The sequence below is a fragment of the Lepidochelys kempii genome, chromosome 1 (assembly GCF_965140285.1).
Source record: "Lepidochelys kempii isolate rLepKem1 chromosome 1, rLepKem1.hap1, whole genome shotgun sequence".
Lineage (NCBI taxonomy): Eukaryota > Metazoa > Chordata > Testudines > Cheloniidae > Lepidochelys > Lepidochelys kempii.
Genome location: NC_136380.1, coordinates 251,520,391 through 251,537,465, shown reverse-complemented (window position 1 = coordinate 251,537,465; position 17,075 = coordinate 251,520,391). Strand labels below are relative to the sequence as shown.

Below are 17,075 nucleotides of genomic sequence, written 5' to 3'. Positions count from 1 at the left end.
TTCACTTGCCTAGGCTAGGAACCCTAGAAGTAGCTGAACCTACACACAAGGTTTAGGCTAGGGATATTGGTAGTATTTTGGAATTACCTGCTAATAAAAAAAAATCCCAGGATAAGTGAATTTTTTACTTGTGTAAAGCTTTTTGTTTAGAATTGGATAGGAACATCACAGGCTTACACCTTTTATGTATTTTCATCACAGATAACAAATTCATGTAGAAGCTGACAAGTCTGATGTTTTCTGAAACTGCTATAACACAAGTGCAAAAGATTTAATTGTTCTGTTTTTCTAATTTAGTTGTTAAAACAATTAACTTCCAGGACTTTTGAATTCTAAAATTCAGGAGAGAATTTTAGAGATTTTGTAGTTGTGTATCACTCCAAAGGGTTTATGCATTTAAAAAACCACCACCACCTTTGGGTTGAAGTTTCAATGTGGCAGATGGCAACAGAGCTGTGAGACACCCAGTAATAAAAGTAAATTAATCGATATATGACACTATATTACAAACTCCTGAGCTTAATTGTTTGTTGAAAGTGATCACTTATATATAAAATTAGAATTGTGATTTTTTTTTTTTCAGTGCAAGCACACACAGGAAAATACTAATCACAGTAACAAAATTAGCATTGCTATCCTTTCACCAGACTGGGCACTTTATGTTCTGTCTCCTGTGATGGTAGTACAGACATGATTCTCTAATCCATCAGTCATGGCTGCCTGCTCTTTTTTTTTTTTTTACTTACCTTGGACAAACAGTATTTGTTAAGTGCCAGAAAATCCCACACTGCTGTTCATTTACCTTTTGAGGTCTCCCATGTCCTTTTTAGACCACCAGAAGCTCAGTCCCTTGGAGATCAGAAACTAGACACTTTCTTTTTGGCATGCAGTCATCCAGATGGTGTTTCTTGACCTCTGCAGCAGAGGATGGCAAAGCAACAAGTTTTCTTTGAGCAGTACTAGTGGAAACACAGGAGCAGATACTGTTGGAACATTCCTTTCAAAATGTTGTGGGCCAAACTGTTCTAGGGTATCCTGTCCAGAAGGAGAATGTTTAGGTGTTGCTGAATAAGCATACAAGCTGTTGAAGGGTTTGCAATGAAAGGAAGGCATTTTTCTCTCTAAATCTTAACATATGTATAATTGACCGCTTACATTCCAGTGCACACTCAGGCTTGAATTTATATATTGCTATTATATTCAGAGGAGTCATTTTAAATTGTGCTTCCATTCTTATGTCCTCTTTCCTGCTGCATCTGTTAACTATTTTCCCATTCTAATTGTTCCTTGAACAATTGTTCAATCAATCAATCCGAATTGTTCCGGATTAATAGTTATCCTTTCCGGCCTCTCTGGCCATACTTTCAGTGTATCTTTTAGGAGGTCCTCCTTTTCTGCCGGCCTTTCTCATTTTGTCCTCTTCTCAGTAATAACGGCTCACATGACTTCAACTTGCCATCTTACACTGTTGACTTGCAAATCTACCTGTCCACTCCCAACTTTCCTCCTCTCGCTTAGTCTTACTCATCCTCTCTTTTTGGATGTATTGCCATAAGCTTAACATGGCCCAAACTGAACTGATGTTTCCTCCCAAACTCTTTCTGCTCCCTCTTTCTCTGCGACCACTGTCAACACCACAGTCCTCCTTGTCACCCATTCTCACAACTGGCAGGTTTAGGAAGGGAGTCCTCTCCAACAGCCTATTTGGTTTTTCAGATCCTGCCTGTGTCTAAATCTTGCCACTCCTTCTTGTATAATTTCCAACACTTTTTTTTTTCCCCTCCAGTTCCTGCTAAAACTCTCATTCAGACTCTCACTTCTTGCCTTTATGATTGAAATATTCTCCTGTCTGCTCTTCCTGGTAACCTTATTCTGTGCCTCCCAATTCATACAAAACACAACTGCTAAAATAATCTTTCTTACCTGTTATCTGACCAGTGTCGCACACACCCCGCCCCTTGAATCCTTTCACTTCTACTCTCCTCCACTACATCAAGTTTAGGCTTCTTGCCCTTGCTTTCAAGGCCGTATGTAAATCACCCTTTCTTGCTTTCCCACTTTTTCCTGTTGCTTTAGTCACATCCACTCCACTGATGGTGCCTGCCTCAACACATTTCTCTGCTTCTCCCACAACTGTTCCCAAGCTCTCTTACATCTGGAATGCCCTTCATGAGTTGCAGGACTGCATGGTCTCTCTATGCTTTCAGCATTCTAATATTTCCTGAAGACCCACTTCTGCCATGACACACATGAGTAGCCAGTTAATAAATTAGATAATGTGATGGAAAGAACATAAGAATGGCCATACTGGGTCAGATCAATGGTCCATCTAGCCGAGTAGCCTGTCTTCCAACAGTGGCTGGTGTCAAAGGCATTAGAGGGAATGAACAGGACAGTGCAATTTCAAGTGATTCATTCCCTGTCATCCAGTCCCTGGGCTGGACACCCAGAGCATGGAGTTGTGTCCTTGACCATCTTGGCTAATAGCCTTTGATGATGGACCTATCCTCCATGAACCCAGTTACACTTCTGGCCTTCACAACATCTCCTGGCAATGTGTTCAAGTTGACTGTGCTATGTCTGAGGAAGTACTTCCTTACGTTGTTTTAAACCTGCTGCCTATTAATTTCATTGAGTGACTCCTGGTTCATGTGTTATGTGAAGGAGTAAATAATACTTCCTTATTCACTTTTTCCACACCATTCATGATTTTATAGACCTCTCTCATATCCTCCTTTAGTCGTCTCTTTTCTAAACTGAAAAGTGCGAGTCTTTTTAATCTCTCCTCATATGGAAGCTGTTCCATGCCCCTAATCTTTTTTGTTGCCTTTCTCTGCCTTTCCAATTCTAATATCTTTTTTTGAGATGGGGAGATCAGAACTGCACACAATATTCAAGGTTGGACACACTCTGGATTTACATAGTGGGATTGATATTTTTTGTCATATCTGTTCCTTTCAGAATGGTTTCTAACATTGCTAGCTTTTTTGACTGCCACTACAGATTGAGTAGATGTTTTCAGAAAATTGACGATGATTCCAAGATCATTCTTGAGTGGTAACAGCTAATTTAGACCATATCATTTTGTATGTATAGTTGGGATTTTTTTTTTCAATGTGCATTACTTTGCATTTATAAACATTGAATTTCATCTGCCAGTTTCTTGCCCAGTTTTCTGAGATCCCTTTGAATGTCATCGCAGTCAGCTTTGGCCTTAACTATCTTGAGTAATTTTGTATCTTCTTTTTACCACCTCACTGTTTACCCCTTTTTTCCAGATCACTTACAGAGGTTGAACAGCACTAGTCCAGTACAAATCCTTAAGGGATCCTGCTATTTACTTCTCTCTCTTGTGAAAACTGACCATTTATTCCTACCTTGTTTCCTATCTTTTAACCATTTACTGATCCATGAGAGGACCTTCCCTCTTAACCCATGATTGCTTAATTTGCTTAAAAGCTGTTGGTGTGGTACTTTGTCAAAGGCTTTCTGAAAGTCTCAAGTGGATCATCCTTGTGCATGTGTTTGCTGACACCATCAAAGAATTCTAATAGATTAGTGAGGCATGATTTCCCCATATAAAAGCCATGTTGACTTTCCCCAGCATGCCATGTTCATCTATGTGTCTGATAATTGTGCTCTTTCCTAGAGTTTCAGCCAACTTGCCTGGTACTGAAGTTAGGCTTACTGGCCTTTAATTGCCAGGATCACCTCTGGAGTCTTTTTTAAAAGTCAGTGTCCTATTAGCTATCCTCCAGTCATAAGGTACAGAGATTGATAAATTAAACAGTAACAAATCACCAGGACCAGATGGTACTCACTTGAGAGTTGTGAAGGAACTCAAATATGAAATTGCAGAACTACTAACTGTGATATGCAACCTGTTGCTTAAATCATTTTGTTCCAAAACCACCTCTATGGACACCTCAGTCTTGGACAGTTCTTCAGATTAGTCACCTGAAAAGAATGCCTCAGGTGTGGGAATCTCCCTCACATCCTCTGCAGTGAGGATCAGTGCAAAGAATTTATTTAGCTTCTCCTCAATGGCCTTCACTTCCTTGAGAGCTCCTTTATCACTTTGTAGCCCTTCTGATTGTTTGGTGGGCTTTCTGCTTCTGAGATACTTGAACATTTTTTTTTTGCTCTTAGTTTGTCTGTTTTGCTCTTTGCTCTTCAAATGCTTTTTTGGCCTGTCTCATTGTACTTTTACACTTGCCAGAGTTTATGTTCCTTTCTGTTTTCTTCAGTATAATTTGACTTCCAATTTTTAAAGGATGCCTTTTTGTCTCTAGCCACCTCTTTTACTCTGTTTAGCCGTGGTGGCCTTTTTTATTTTGTTTGGTCCTCTTGCCCCTCCCCCCCCCCTTTTTTTTTTTAAATTTGGGGTTACATTTAGTTTGAGCCTCTGTTACGGTGTTTTTAAATAGCTTCCATTCATCTTGTGTACATTTCATTTTTGTGACTCTTCTTTTTAATTTCCATTTAACTAGCTTCCTCATTTTTTATGTAGTTGCACTTCTTGAGGTTAAATGATACTGTCGTTGGTTTCACTGGTATTTTTCCGCTCCCATAAGGATGTTAAATTTTATTACATTATGGTTGCTATTACTGAGTGATTCAGCCATTCACCTCTTGAACCAGATCCTGTGGTCCACTTAGGACTAAATCAAGAATTGCCTCTCCACTTCTGGGTTCCAGGACTAGCTGTTCCAAGAAGCAGTCATTAATGGTGTCAGAATTTTCTCGGCATTCCATCCTGAGGTGACATGAATCCAGTCAACATGAGGATAGTTGAAATCCCCCATTATTATTGGATTTTCTGGTTTTGTAGCCTTCTAATCACCCTGAGCATTTCACAGTCACCATCACTATCCTGGTAAGGAGATCAGTAGTATATTCCTACTGCTATACTCTTATTATTCAAATATGGGATTTCTATCCATAGAGTTTCTGTGGTACAGTTTGATTTATTTAAGATTTTTACTGTATTTGACTCTGTTCTTTCACATACAGTGTCACTCCCCCACAAGCAAGACCTACTCTATCATTCCTATATATTTTGTACCCTGGTATTACTGTGTCCCATTGATGATGATCATCATCATTCCACCAAATTTCTGTGATGCCTATTATATTAATATCCTCATTTAATACCAGGTGCTCAAGTTCATCCATCTTAGTATTTAGACTTCTAGCATTTGTGTACAAGCACTTATAAAATCTGTCAATATTTAGTTGTCTGCCTTCATGTGATGTAATTGAATGGGATACTTTTTTGTTTTTGACTGTTTCACTTTAGTTCCTAACTGTACTTTATCAACTTCTATCCTCTTCTCTTTACAAGGATATAGAGTATCCCCTTTAATAAATCCTTCCCAGAGGGGTGGCTCTGTCCAAACGATGTGCTCCTCTGTATGTCAGCTTTCCCCAACTCTTTTTAGTTTAGAAATTCCTCTACAACTTTTTAATTTTACATGCCAGCAATCTGGTTCTGTTTTGGTTTAGGTAGACCCCATCCTTTCTGTCTAGGCTCCTCCTTTTCCGAAAGGTGTCCCACTTCCTAATAAACCAAAATCCTTCCTCTGAACACCCTTGTCTCATCCATTCATTGCAGCCATGCAGTTCTTCCTGTCTAAGTGGCCCTATGTGGAAATGGAAGCAGTTCGGAGCATGCTTCCCATGGACGTCCTGGACTTGAATCTCTTACCTAGCAGCCTAAATTTGGCCTCCAGGATCTCTCTCCTACCTTTCCCTGTCATTGGTACCTATGTGTGACCATCCATATATGTCTATCAAGACATCTTGAGAGGTCTTCACCATGCAGTTCTCCTGGTCATCTTCTGGAATCCACCATTTCTATTACTTGTCTCTTCCTAATAACTGGGTTCCCCTCCCCTAGGGGGTAGACTTAATGTGAGATGAGACCATGACATCATCTGGAAGAATTGTCCAAACTATGGGATTGTTTCCTTCTGCTCCAGTTTGATGTTCTCCTTCCTCCAGATTTTCATCCTCCTTAACAGCACGGAGACAATCGGACTGCGGGGTGGAACTGCTTTACTGTGTCCCTGAAAGTCTCATCTATATACCTCTGTCTCTCTTAGCTCCTCCAGTTCAGCCATTCTGATTTAAAGAGCCTGTACTTGGTCTCTTAGGCTCATGAGTTGCTTGCACTGAATGCACACGTACACCACCTGTCCATGAGACAGGTAATTATACATGCTGCATTCAGTGCAATAAACTAGAAGCCCCCACATCTGCACCCTGTCTGCTCTAGGGCTTCCTCTATTGACATCCAGTCCAGTTTTCCTGCTTTTTCAACTCCCAATTTGTTTGTTAATTTTGAGTGAACTAGTCATTAAACTGAAATGAAGAAATAAGCTCTCTGTACCTACAGAGGAGGCCACTGCTGTCCAAAGCTGGTTAAACACTTCAGCAAACTCTGGGTGCTTCACCAGTAGCTTCCACCCATTCAGTGGTTTGACTTTCTTTAAAACTTAGGAGCAAATATGTACTAAATATTTAATTTTAATAGATTTTAGTAAATGTAGGTCTTAACATTGACAACCTGTCATATTTAATTTAATAGTTTAAAAAAAAACACCTTTAATTTTAAATAAAAAATCCTTTAAAGTTTGTTCATCTTTTTTTTTTTTAATCCCCTCCTGACTGGCTACATAAAGGCAGAAAGGATGTGTGTTCAGTTATCGGGTTCAGTCCCACTTCTTGCACTGTTAAGCAGTCGAATGTTTGTTACTCTTGGCATTGTAACATGTAATTGCTAACTTCACTTTTAAGTCATTAAACACAAACAAATCTAGTTTCATCTTGTGTACCAAATAGTTTGCCCTTTTTTGTAGACTATAACCTATTAGAATACCTCATTTTAAAGCATATGGAAAATATTGATGGAGCAGTGTCTTTATGAATTAAATAACCTTGGATTGTTACTCTCTTCCTGACTTCTTAATTTTTTGTAAGATAGAAAATACTTGAACATCTGCTGTAAATTAAGAATGAATACTGTATTAGGGACTAAAGTTAAACATGCATGTGCATAATTTTATTGTGAGTAGTTACACATATGTAAGGTCAAAGCCTTAGAGTACTAGGCACTTCAGTAATGGTAAAATGACTGACTCTGCCCAAACGGGGTTACAATCTTAAACAGACAATATACAGATGATGAAGGGGATGTGGCAAAAAGCAAATGGTTGAACAATGAAGTTTAGAAAGTGCAACAGTTTTGGTTTTGAACATATATTATATTAATGGTGTCAGCTGTATTGCTGATGCCTACAATTGTAAATACAGATCACCCTCTCTATTCCTTGTTTAAGCAGAGAAATCCCTCCGAAGCTTAAAATGATAAACATTTGCCCTGTTGCTCCAGGTGCCACCATAGCTAAAGAGTTTCCATATACTTATTCAACAGCAGTGATATGGTTCAGTCAGCACAGAAAAGCATTGCACATGATCTGTGCCTAAAAGCAACTGTGGAGTCTATTTGTTCCAGTAGATTTTCACTTTTTGGTTAGTAGTAGTAGTATACCACTTAAACACTTTTTTTTTTTCCCCTCCCTCGCAGGGTGTTCCTGTAATGGCAATAAGAAACAAAATGCTTTCTGAGGGGCTAGACCCAGATCTCCTTGAGTAAGTAATACTTCTATCTTTATACTAGAGTTGGAGTGCTATGCACTTAAAGGCTTCAGTTATGCTGTCTGGAGTGGATAATGACCGAGAGTGCCTATTTCAGGGCAGGTACCTCAAACAGGTAGTATGTTCTACAGTTAGATTTTACCAAGCTGGCAATGAATGTGAACTCCTGGATCACTAGAACAGTCTTACCATGGAGTCACAGACAGTCCCCTTGTACTCTCCAGTCTATCGTACCACCCCAACAAACTGGATTTAGTGATAAATGGTCACTTACACCAAAAATTCAGGTTGCTTTCAGTCCCAGGAGACTAGTCACTTACCTCAGATCAATTGGAACCCTAGATCTTACACCAAAGACTATGCATGTAGCCAATCCTATAATAACCTATCTGAAGGTTTATTAACTAGGAAAAATAAATGTGTGTTAAAGCAAGCAAACACATACACCTAAATGAGTTATCTAAATCCTAAGTGACAAAGTTGTTTTCTACTGAAAGGAAGGAACCCATGGTAGTTTTGAATTGGGGGATCTAGATATATTGCCAGCCAGTAGTGCTGCTTCTGATTGATTCGTTGGAGATGGTGATTTTTGCAGAAGAGTAAACAGCATTACTTTCACCAGCGATTTCCCAATGATGTCACCCTGTTCCTGGAAGTTGGTCTACTTCTGTCTCTATTCTCTTGCCAGCAGGCAAAGCAAGGGAATTACTTGGCTGATTCAGTCATCAACCTTCCTTAACACCTTTGTGGCCTCATCCAAGTGCTATAGGATTCTGTTAGCTTCTTCATGAGCAGCCAGTGGAAGGGAGCCAAATGGAGTCTGGTATCTGGCTGTGCTAGCCTGGGCCCAGAGGTGTAGAATGCTACCATTGCTTCTTTCTGGTCATAGAGATTTTCTATCATGTAAAAGGTGGAGTTCCTCTGGTGATCACCTGCTTCATCTAGTGACATGGCATTTTGTGTCTCCTGCAGCTCTCTATGATTGTGGCGTGCTTCACGGGATAGCTGAAGTGGTCATAGAGCTTTCTAGTTGTTGACAGCAGTGCCAGCAACTTTGCATTCCCATCCAGAAATTCCATCACAATCAGCCTGAGGTGGTGAGCAATGCAAGGGACATGTGAAGCCACCATCATGCTCTGCTTTTTTGATGCTCACTCCATTATCTCTTGCCACAAACCCAGCAAAGAGATTGAGGGGCTGTAGGCATCCTAGACAGTACACAGTTTGTCCAAGATGTTTGGGGATTTATGCTGTTTATCAAATCCAGATACGCGAAGCGTGGCATTCCATCGATTGAAGATGTTCATGTTGTTGGTGCTATGGTTAGTCTTTCCATTCTCCTCCAGTGGACTGTAAGACATGTAGTTGTCTGATCACTAGTCCACATATCCATGATTAGGTTCATGCTCCCACCTTCACAATTAACCAGTCCAAGCTGTACTGCACTTCTCACAGCACCACCAAGGTCTGGCGCTGCCTTTTACACAAAATAAGAGCAGCTAGGGATCTGCCACCTGGGGGCAACTGCAGCCACAAAGCATCTGAAGCCCTCACCCTCCATGTGGGAAGAAGGAAGCATGTCCATGGCCAGCATTCTCACACATAATCTGGTCAGTTTCACTGTTGCATTCATATTTTTGCCCCCGTACTCCATTAGGGTCTGTTGAGTGGTACTGCAGGGCTTAGCTGACAAAGTTGTGGAAAGCATTGGTGGTGTCACAGTCAACATCTGCTCTTTCGTAGTTAGAGTGCCTTTTAGCTTTCCTCCAAGTCCTGAGCTTGCTCAATCACAGCTTAGTCTCTCCCTCTTTTTGCAGAGCTGGCAAATAGCACTGGTAATGTCCACAGTGTCAATTTTGGAATGTTCCCAAACCTGCAATGCAGTTGCTTATTTGCATTTTCAGGAAGGGATTGGAGGATTATAGCTCGTGATGACTCTCTTGCTGCTGAGAAAAATGCACAACCTCCCCCCCCCCCCCCCCCCGGAGTTTCCACCAGAGCTATATCGAGCAGAGATGGAGGCGGGTTCCTCTTTCCCCATCTCCCCCCTGCCCCCACACTGCACCTGAGAGCTGAGACTACCAATACCAACCACATCCTTTCTGGAAGTGAAATAGTGGAACAGAGTGTTTAGAGGGAGCTGATGGTCTCTGGCCAGTGGCCTGCTGCTGTCTCTCAGCTTTTACAAGAACAACTTCATGTGATGCTGGATTAAGTGGAGGCTTGCCACTAATCTCACCAGCAACAGCACCACCCCCATGCTGAGTGGTCAGCTGTGCCACAGGGAAATATTCCTGTTCAGAGGAGCTGTGTGCCTCGGGCAAAGTGGATATTGGTGGTTCCCATACCTTCACTTCCAGCTGTGTGTGCTGCAGAGCTTCTCCACTCTGGACCACTTTTGGAAGCTTGCTTATTTAGCACTCAAAAGTGCACCATGCAAGAACGCTATTTGCAAGCAGCCACATGCTGCAGTCTCCTGGATCCACTGAAAAAGATTGGTTTCAGAGTAGCAGCCGTGTTAGTCTGTATTTGCAAAAAGAAAAGGAGTACTTGTGGCACCTTAGAGACTAACAAATTTATTTGAGCATAAGCCTTTGTGAGCTAGAGCTCACTTCATCGGATGCATTCAGTGGAAAATACAGTGGGGAGATAGAGAACATGAAACAATGGGTGTTACCATACACACCGTAAGGAGAGTGATCACTTAAGGTGAGCTATTACCAGCAGGAGAGCATGGGGTGGCGGGGCAGGAGCCCTTTGTAGTGATAATCGAGGTGGGCCATTTCCAGCAGTTGACAAGAACGTCTGAGGAACAGTTGGGGGAGCGGGGGGGTGGGGAATAAACATGGGGAAATAGTTGTCCTTTGTGTAATGACCCATCCACTCCCAGTCTTTATTCAAGCCTAAGTTAATTGTATCCAGTTTGCAAATTAATTCCAATTCAGCAGTCTCTCTTTGGAGTCTGTTTTTGAAGTTTTTTTGTTGAAGTATTGCCACTTTTAGGTCTGTAATCGAGTGACCAGAGAGATTGAAGTGTTCTCCAACTGGTTTTTGAATGTTCTAATTCTTGACGTCTGATTTGTGTCCATTTAGTCTTTTACGTAGAGACTGTCCGGTTTGACCAATGTACATGGCAGAGGGGCATTGCTGGCACATGATGGCAGATATCACATTGGTAGATGTGCAGGTGAACGAGCCTCTGATAGGCTTGAACCATGGCAGGGTTAGGTGAAATCAATTAATTAAATAAGGCTGCCTCTTACAGCAATAGAACCACCCCAGGTACAGGGCTCAGAGAGAGAACCTGTAATCTACTAGGCTGGGAGAATCTTCTCAAAAAGATGCTGATGCAGAAAGCAGGCTGCTTTCTCTTCTTGCAGGCATGGCATCACGCAAACAAAATCAAACCCTCGGTCACAAGGGTGAACCAATCTGAAACTGTGTAGTCAGCCAATCAGTGAACACACAGGGCATCATGTGACCAACTACAAGAAAAGTTGGAACAAAATAGAAAACTCAGAGTAATGCTCATTGGAACAAAATGGTAAAACCAAAACAAAATGAAATTCTCAACCTTTTAATCATCCTTTTTATGAATTTTTTTCATAAAAATAGTTTCAGAAAATTTTTCAGTTTTGACAAAACTACATGTTTTTTGGCAAAAATTTCAACCAGCTGTAGTACATACCTTGTTTTGAACAGCCTATTGTGAAACAAGCACTTTCTTTTAATAAGATAAAGATTGTGTCTTTAGGAATAACTACTAAAATACTATACACTAGTCTGATCAGTAAGACTGTTTTTAAAAACCCCATACAGTGGAAATGCAAGGTAGAAGGTAGTCAGCAAAACCTTGTTTGAAAATCCTAGGCACTTTTTGTCTCTTAAAATGTTACCATTTGTTACTAATTTTTTGTAAATGTCCCTCTTTTATGTCTAGGTGTATAAGGCAGGATTCTAACAGTGAAACTAAACCAGAAAAGGCTGCTCATTAGAAGTTGAAACATGTTCCTTATTTTAAAATGTCGCAGATATTGGCTTGTAAATGCTGGGAAGGAATTATATGTCATTTGGGATCATCCTCAACCCCTTTTAAGATTCTGCAAAGTACTAACATTCAGGCAGATGGTCTTAAAATTGTTGATATGGAAATCTCTACGTAGATAACTTACCTGTACAATGCAAACTAATTGTTTGGCAAAGTGTGTATTTGCTTTTAAATCTGCAAGCAAAAACTTGAAGGATTCCTCCTGGCGAAAATTTGTTTTGAAAAACAGATACAACTTGAAAGCATTTTGGTACCAAAACAGGCAGTCTTCCCTTCTTTCCCAACCCTTCCATTTGCCCTGCAAAAAGGGGTTAGAGAAGGGAGGCCCATTTCCAGGGCCATAGAAATCTAACTGTCCTCCTGCATGGCAGTCACACTGTCGCTAGATCTTTAGCTTGGCCTGGCCTATTCTTCTATTCCCTTTTCCCCTTTTTAAAAAGGTACTATGGCACTTTCTTCAGTTTTCATACCAGAAATCAGGTGATCTAGTCTCTCCCTGCTGCTTCCCAGTGTCTGAAGTGACTTTTCTGAAGGCAGCACTTTCTCTGACTGGAAAGAAATGCTGTTTCTAGTGGAATGTAGTTTCTCTTCCTTCTCTATCGTCTTTCCTCTCCACTATTGGCTTGTGACTTTTAAAATTCCATATTGACCTTAGCTCTGAGTCTTTCCGCCCTTCCTTCCCCCATGTTTCCTTATTTTTTATTTTTCTTACACATCCTATTTTGTCCTCACCTGTACTTTTGAACTTCAGGGATTAACCACTGTTGCCCTAATCTTGTCTGCGGGTCTCTACAGATCAAATTGCTGCAGTGCCATGGTAATAAGGAATAATCCTGAAGGGTGCTGTTCGTATGGGATATGCATGGGAAAGCAGAACCTTTGTTGTGTGTTCTCATAGGGCTATAACACATCAAGTGACTCAGTGTAGGCACTTCAGGCATCTAAATCAAACGAATTCAAGTGGATTTAATATGTGCAAAATTGAGGCTGGAAAGCACCTCTGTGGCAGGTATTAGGAGATGACCATTAGATATGGGATACTATGGCATGATTGACTTGGCAGTTATGATATCTGATTCTATATTAATGTATCTTGCAGGTGGTAATTAACTATGAACTGAGAAGTTGGTTTTCATTCATTTGAACCCTCCACTACTCTCAAATATAGGTACCTTCCATCCCTATGTACACACTTAATGTCAAATTGTACCAGGACTGATGTCCCATCCGGCACTTACCTTTGTCACATTTCACAAACTAAGCAGGATTGAGCCTGGGAAATACTTGGCTGGGGGACTTCCAAGAAAAAACAGGTTCTGCAGGAAGTGATACTGGTGATTCATTAGGTGGCACGCTTTCCCCAGAGTTTACACAGAACAAACGTTCTGGCATGGTATTAGCATATCTAAGAATACACTACTTCCTGTATTTCAGAGTAAATGCAAGAAGCTTGACCGCTTGTAGTCATTGAAGACTTTCTGCAAGTCAGATTTTCAGTCCTGGTATCCTAGCCAAATTCCAGTCTGAGTGATTAATTGTTCTTGCCTACCTAAAACTATCCTACTGTTTTAGTTATGTACTGTATTCACTTCCTGTCATGTACTGTTTTCACTGCTTAATGGTGCACAGCATGTTCCATTCTCTAATGGTCCTAGAACTCCTGAAGATTATACAAGAATTTGGATTAATCAATAGTGTCTGCTTTCAGCTTTCTCTTCAGGTGCCAGTCAAACTTCTTTTAGTGACTAAGGAATTTTCTGGTGATCTCTTAATGTGTCTCCAATCTGAACTCTACTGGGTCTTCAGAGCTTGCAGTCCACTGGATTTTAAGTTACACATCAGTTGAAAATGAAGTGGTTCTAACCCAATATATTTTTATATCTTAGATTGTAAACTTGGGTTTTGTTTTTAAAATGCTGTGTAAATTTATGGCGAAAGCTGCTAAATAAACCAAGCTATTAGTAGCATTTTGATCATATTTTTTTTTCCCCTGGAATTTAACGAAGTGTAATCTTTCCCTTCACTTTTAGAACACCAGATGCCTTAGTGCCTGCCTGGGGAGATGAAGTGAATGCAGAAGAAAGTTCTGACAGTGAATCTTCATTTAGTGACTAAAGAGACTGATTTCTGCCTTAGAACTTCTGATAAGTGCTATATATTCCATGCTTTTTATATTATAGCAGGAGAATAGTAAATAATTATTCATATGGCTCAAACAAAACCAAACACCTTTTTTGGTGCTGTGGTCCTCATGTTCTCTTCCAGGAAGTTTTGACAGACAGACAGACACATTCAACCTGAACGAAGAGCCCAATCAGTATAGCTCATAATGCATTATCACAAGCTGAGAAGGCCTTATACAAGATTCTTCTGTCTTTCAGAAGTAAAAAATACTATTTATATATTAAACTGTCATTTGTGAAACTATAATAAAGACTTTTGTCTGATATGATTAGACTTGTAATTTAACATTTTGTTTATCTAAATTCATTCTTCCTATCCCATAGCTTGCAGGCTAGGCTTTTCAAATTGGAATGGCCTAATTTCAGACTGATGCACTGTAATGTTCCTTATGCTATGATTTTATACTTAAATGATGCAGCAAGAAATACAAAAGTTAGCTATTTTATAATGAACACAATGAGTTCTGTATTGCAAACTGATCAAAAAATCAGATATTCAGAAAAATTAACTCTAACTTTCAAAGTGTAAACTGGTATTCTGGCTTCAGACTAAATTTGATATAAAGTTTGATAAAGAAATTTCTGTGTTTTAAAAAAAATGAATCTGTATAAATCCAGATTAGACTGGAGTACAAGGCTACACAACTCCAGTGAGTTGTTCTGAAAATGGCATTGTGAAGGAAATGGGTTACTGGAAGATTATTAACGGAATACTGAAGCCTGTCACCACTTAGTCACTGTGACACAGGTCAGTAATAACCAAAAGTAGAAACCATCCTCTGACAGCTGTTTGGCTCATTTGAAGTGATCTGTGGTCTTAGTCCATCTTCTGTTGGACAAGAAACCCCCTTATAATTGGTGTCCTTTTTGATAGTTTCAGCAGAGAAGCCAAGGATTCATTTTACCCAGATAATAAACCATCCTCTCACCTCTGGAGTTGATGTCTTTGAACCAGCGTAAAGCTACGTGGTGGGGGGGAGGAGGTATGAGGAAACCCATTCTGTGCCTGACTTATCCACAGAGCGAATATCTTTTTCTAAAACACTTAATTCACTGTATGGACCAAACAGCTTGAAATTCTGTAAGACTTGTATGATACCATGTATTTTACATCAAATTCTTCAGTGTACTTGGTCTCAGTGGGTCTCAATTGAATTCCTACACTGAAATGTTAGGCTGAGTGCAGCAGAACTACTAGATTGGCTGGATCTTTTAAATAACATCTTTTCACGTTCATCTTAAAACACAGAGGGAAGACTAGAACTGCAGCTTTGATTATGAGCAAACATATCAGGTTTTATTAGAGAGCTCATTACATCCTCCTGCCTTGAGCAGTGCTTCAGATAAAGGCTTTGCTCCAGCAAGTCATCTGCTCATTCTGTAACTTTTAAGGACAGCTCTTATATAAGCACAATGGGAAGAGAGAAACTCTGGCCTGGTCTATGCTTAAAAATTAGATTGGCGACGCATGTCACATAGGGGATGTGAAAAAATTCACAGCCCTGAGCACTGTAGTTGAGCCGCCTTATGCCCCAATATAGACACAGCTAGGTTGACAGAAGAATTCTTCCAAAAACCCCTTCCATCGCTATAGAAAATTTCTACACTATGGCATTACAGTGGCAAAGCTGCAGTGCTGTATCTGTGCTGCTGTAGCTTCTGTAGTGTGGACATAGCCTCTCTGTATAACCTCTACATTTAAAATATCTATAACCCATATGAAAGCCTATGTGCACTAAAGAATAACTAGTGAGTATTAATAGATGAAGTTTAAGCTAGCATTTGCTCAAGTAATAAGTATTAAGATATGTTAGCAATAAATAGTTATTTCAGAACTTAAATGTTTATTATTCTTTCACATATAGTAAGACACTGGTACTTCATGAAGTCTATTTGAAACTGATTGAAGCACGTGTATATAATTAAAGCTATGTTTTGTAAACAAGTTGTGACTGTTCATTGTATAACCAATATGAAAATCTTTGCTCTGACTGTTTCACAGAATTGTCATAATCTTATTTAAAACAAGTTAACATTTTTACATTTCATTTTCTTATTGGTGGAGTTGCACAGTGATCACTTTACACTGTTACATAAGGCTAACTGTGGAGGATTTGTAATCGTCTCTAAAGGTAAATTTTATTTTTCTACATATCTTGATTCTGAATGTGCTAAAGTAGTGATAGTCTTGTGGGGAGGGGAGGGGGCAAGATTTTTAAAAAGAGGAGCAAATAGACTTCTCAGTCCATATTTAGGCAACTAAATAAGTGACCTGACTCTCAAAACTGCTGAGGATCCAGCAGCTCCCACTGAAATCCCAGTAGTGACCTGCATTCTTGCTTTAAGTTGATGGTGGCTGCTGGGTGCTCAGCACTTTTGAAAGCCAAGTCCTGTCTTCTGCCTCTTTTTCCATTGTAGATACAGCCTAAGTGAGCAGAGGATGGGCTCCTATCAAGGGCAACTTCATGTTGTTAAGCCCTGGCAAGAGAAACTGCTTTGCAGAACCTTGTCTCTTCTTATGGATTCCAAGGCCAGAAGAGACCATTGTGATCATCTGGTTGGACCCCTTGTGTAACACAGGCCATAGAACTTTCCCAAAATAATTCCTAGAACAGATCTTTGGCTGTATTTCTAAATCTTGATTTAAAAATTTTCAATGATGGGGAATCCACCATATCTTTGGCAGATTGTTCTGACCTTGCTCACATAAAGGGTCACCTAAAGGGTGGGGTTAGTGGATAATCTTTTTAAAATTGTTACTCACCAAACATAAGATACAACATATGTAACTCAGATATAGCAGAGATTATTCCTCAAGAAGAATTTAGCAAGACCATTCAGAGGTTGTTTTAATTTGTTTTTGTAATGCCACTTTTAAATTAATGTGAATTGAGTCCATTTTAAACTAAACGATTTTTTCTCTGGTCACTAATAATCGAACAGCTGAATTTCTTCATTTACTTAAAAAAACATGGATTAAAATGTTTGTTTTTAATGGTGGCATTTCAGACACTTACAACTGACAAGCCTTAAATGGAAGCTTTTATGTGACCATAACTAGCATTTGCTATTGGGCATGCTGGAATCATTTGGCTTTTTCGGGTACCATTTCTGCGCAGGGGGAGAGGTCAGTTCTTTTGTATGGTTTACACAAATCTTGCTGCCATCTGCACTTCAGTTATTGT

The 17,075-nt window shown here is 39.9% G+C and overlaps 1 protein-coding gene across 10 annotated transcripts in view; it reads left to right on the top strand.

The window, feature by feature from the left end:
• Window positions 1–17,075, top strand: part of WASHC3 (WASH complex subunit 3) — a 45,421-nt gene that overhangs the window by 17,624 nt on the left and 10,722 nt on the right. For 8 of the 10 annotated variants that reach the window (XM_073323255.1, XM_073323248.2, XM_073323246.1 and 5 more), the window contains exons 6-7: window positions 7,589–7,653; window positions 13,738–16,022. In XM_073323255.1, coding sequence (XP_073179356.1) covers window positions 7,589–7,653; window positions 13,738–13,822 — 150 coding nt within the window. In that variant the 3' untranslated portion in view covers window positions 13,823–16,022. Of the gene's footprint in view, window positions 1–7,588; window positions 7,654–12,806; window positions 12,876–13,737; window positions 16,023–17,075 lie in introns of those variants that run through there. The other 2 variants (XM_073323263.1, XM_073323266.2) reach the window with 2 other exon arrangements.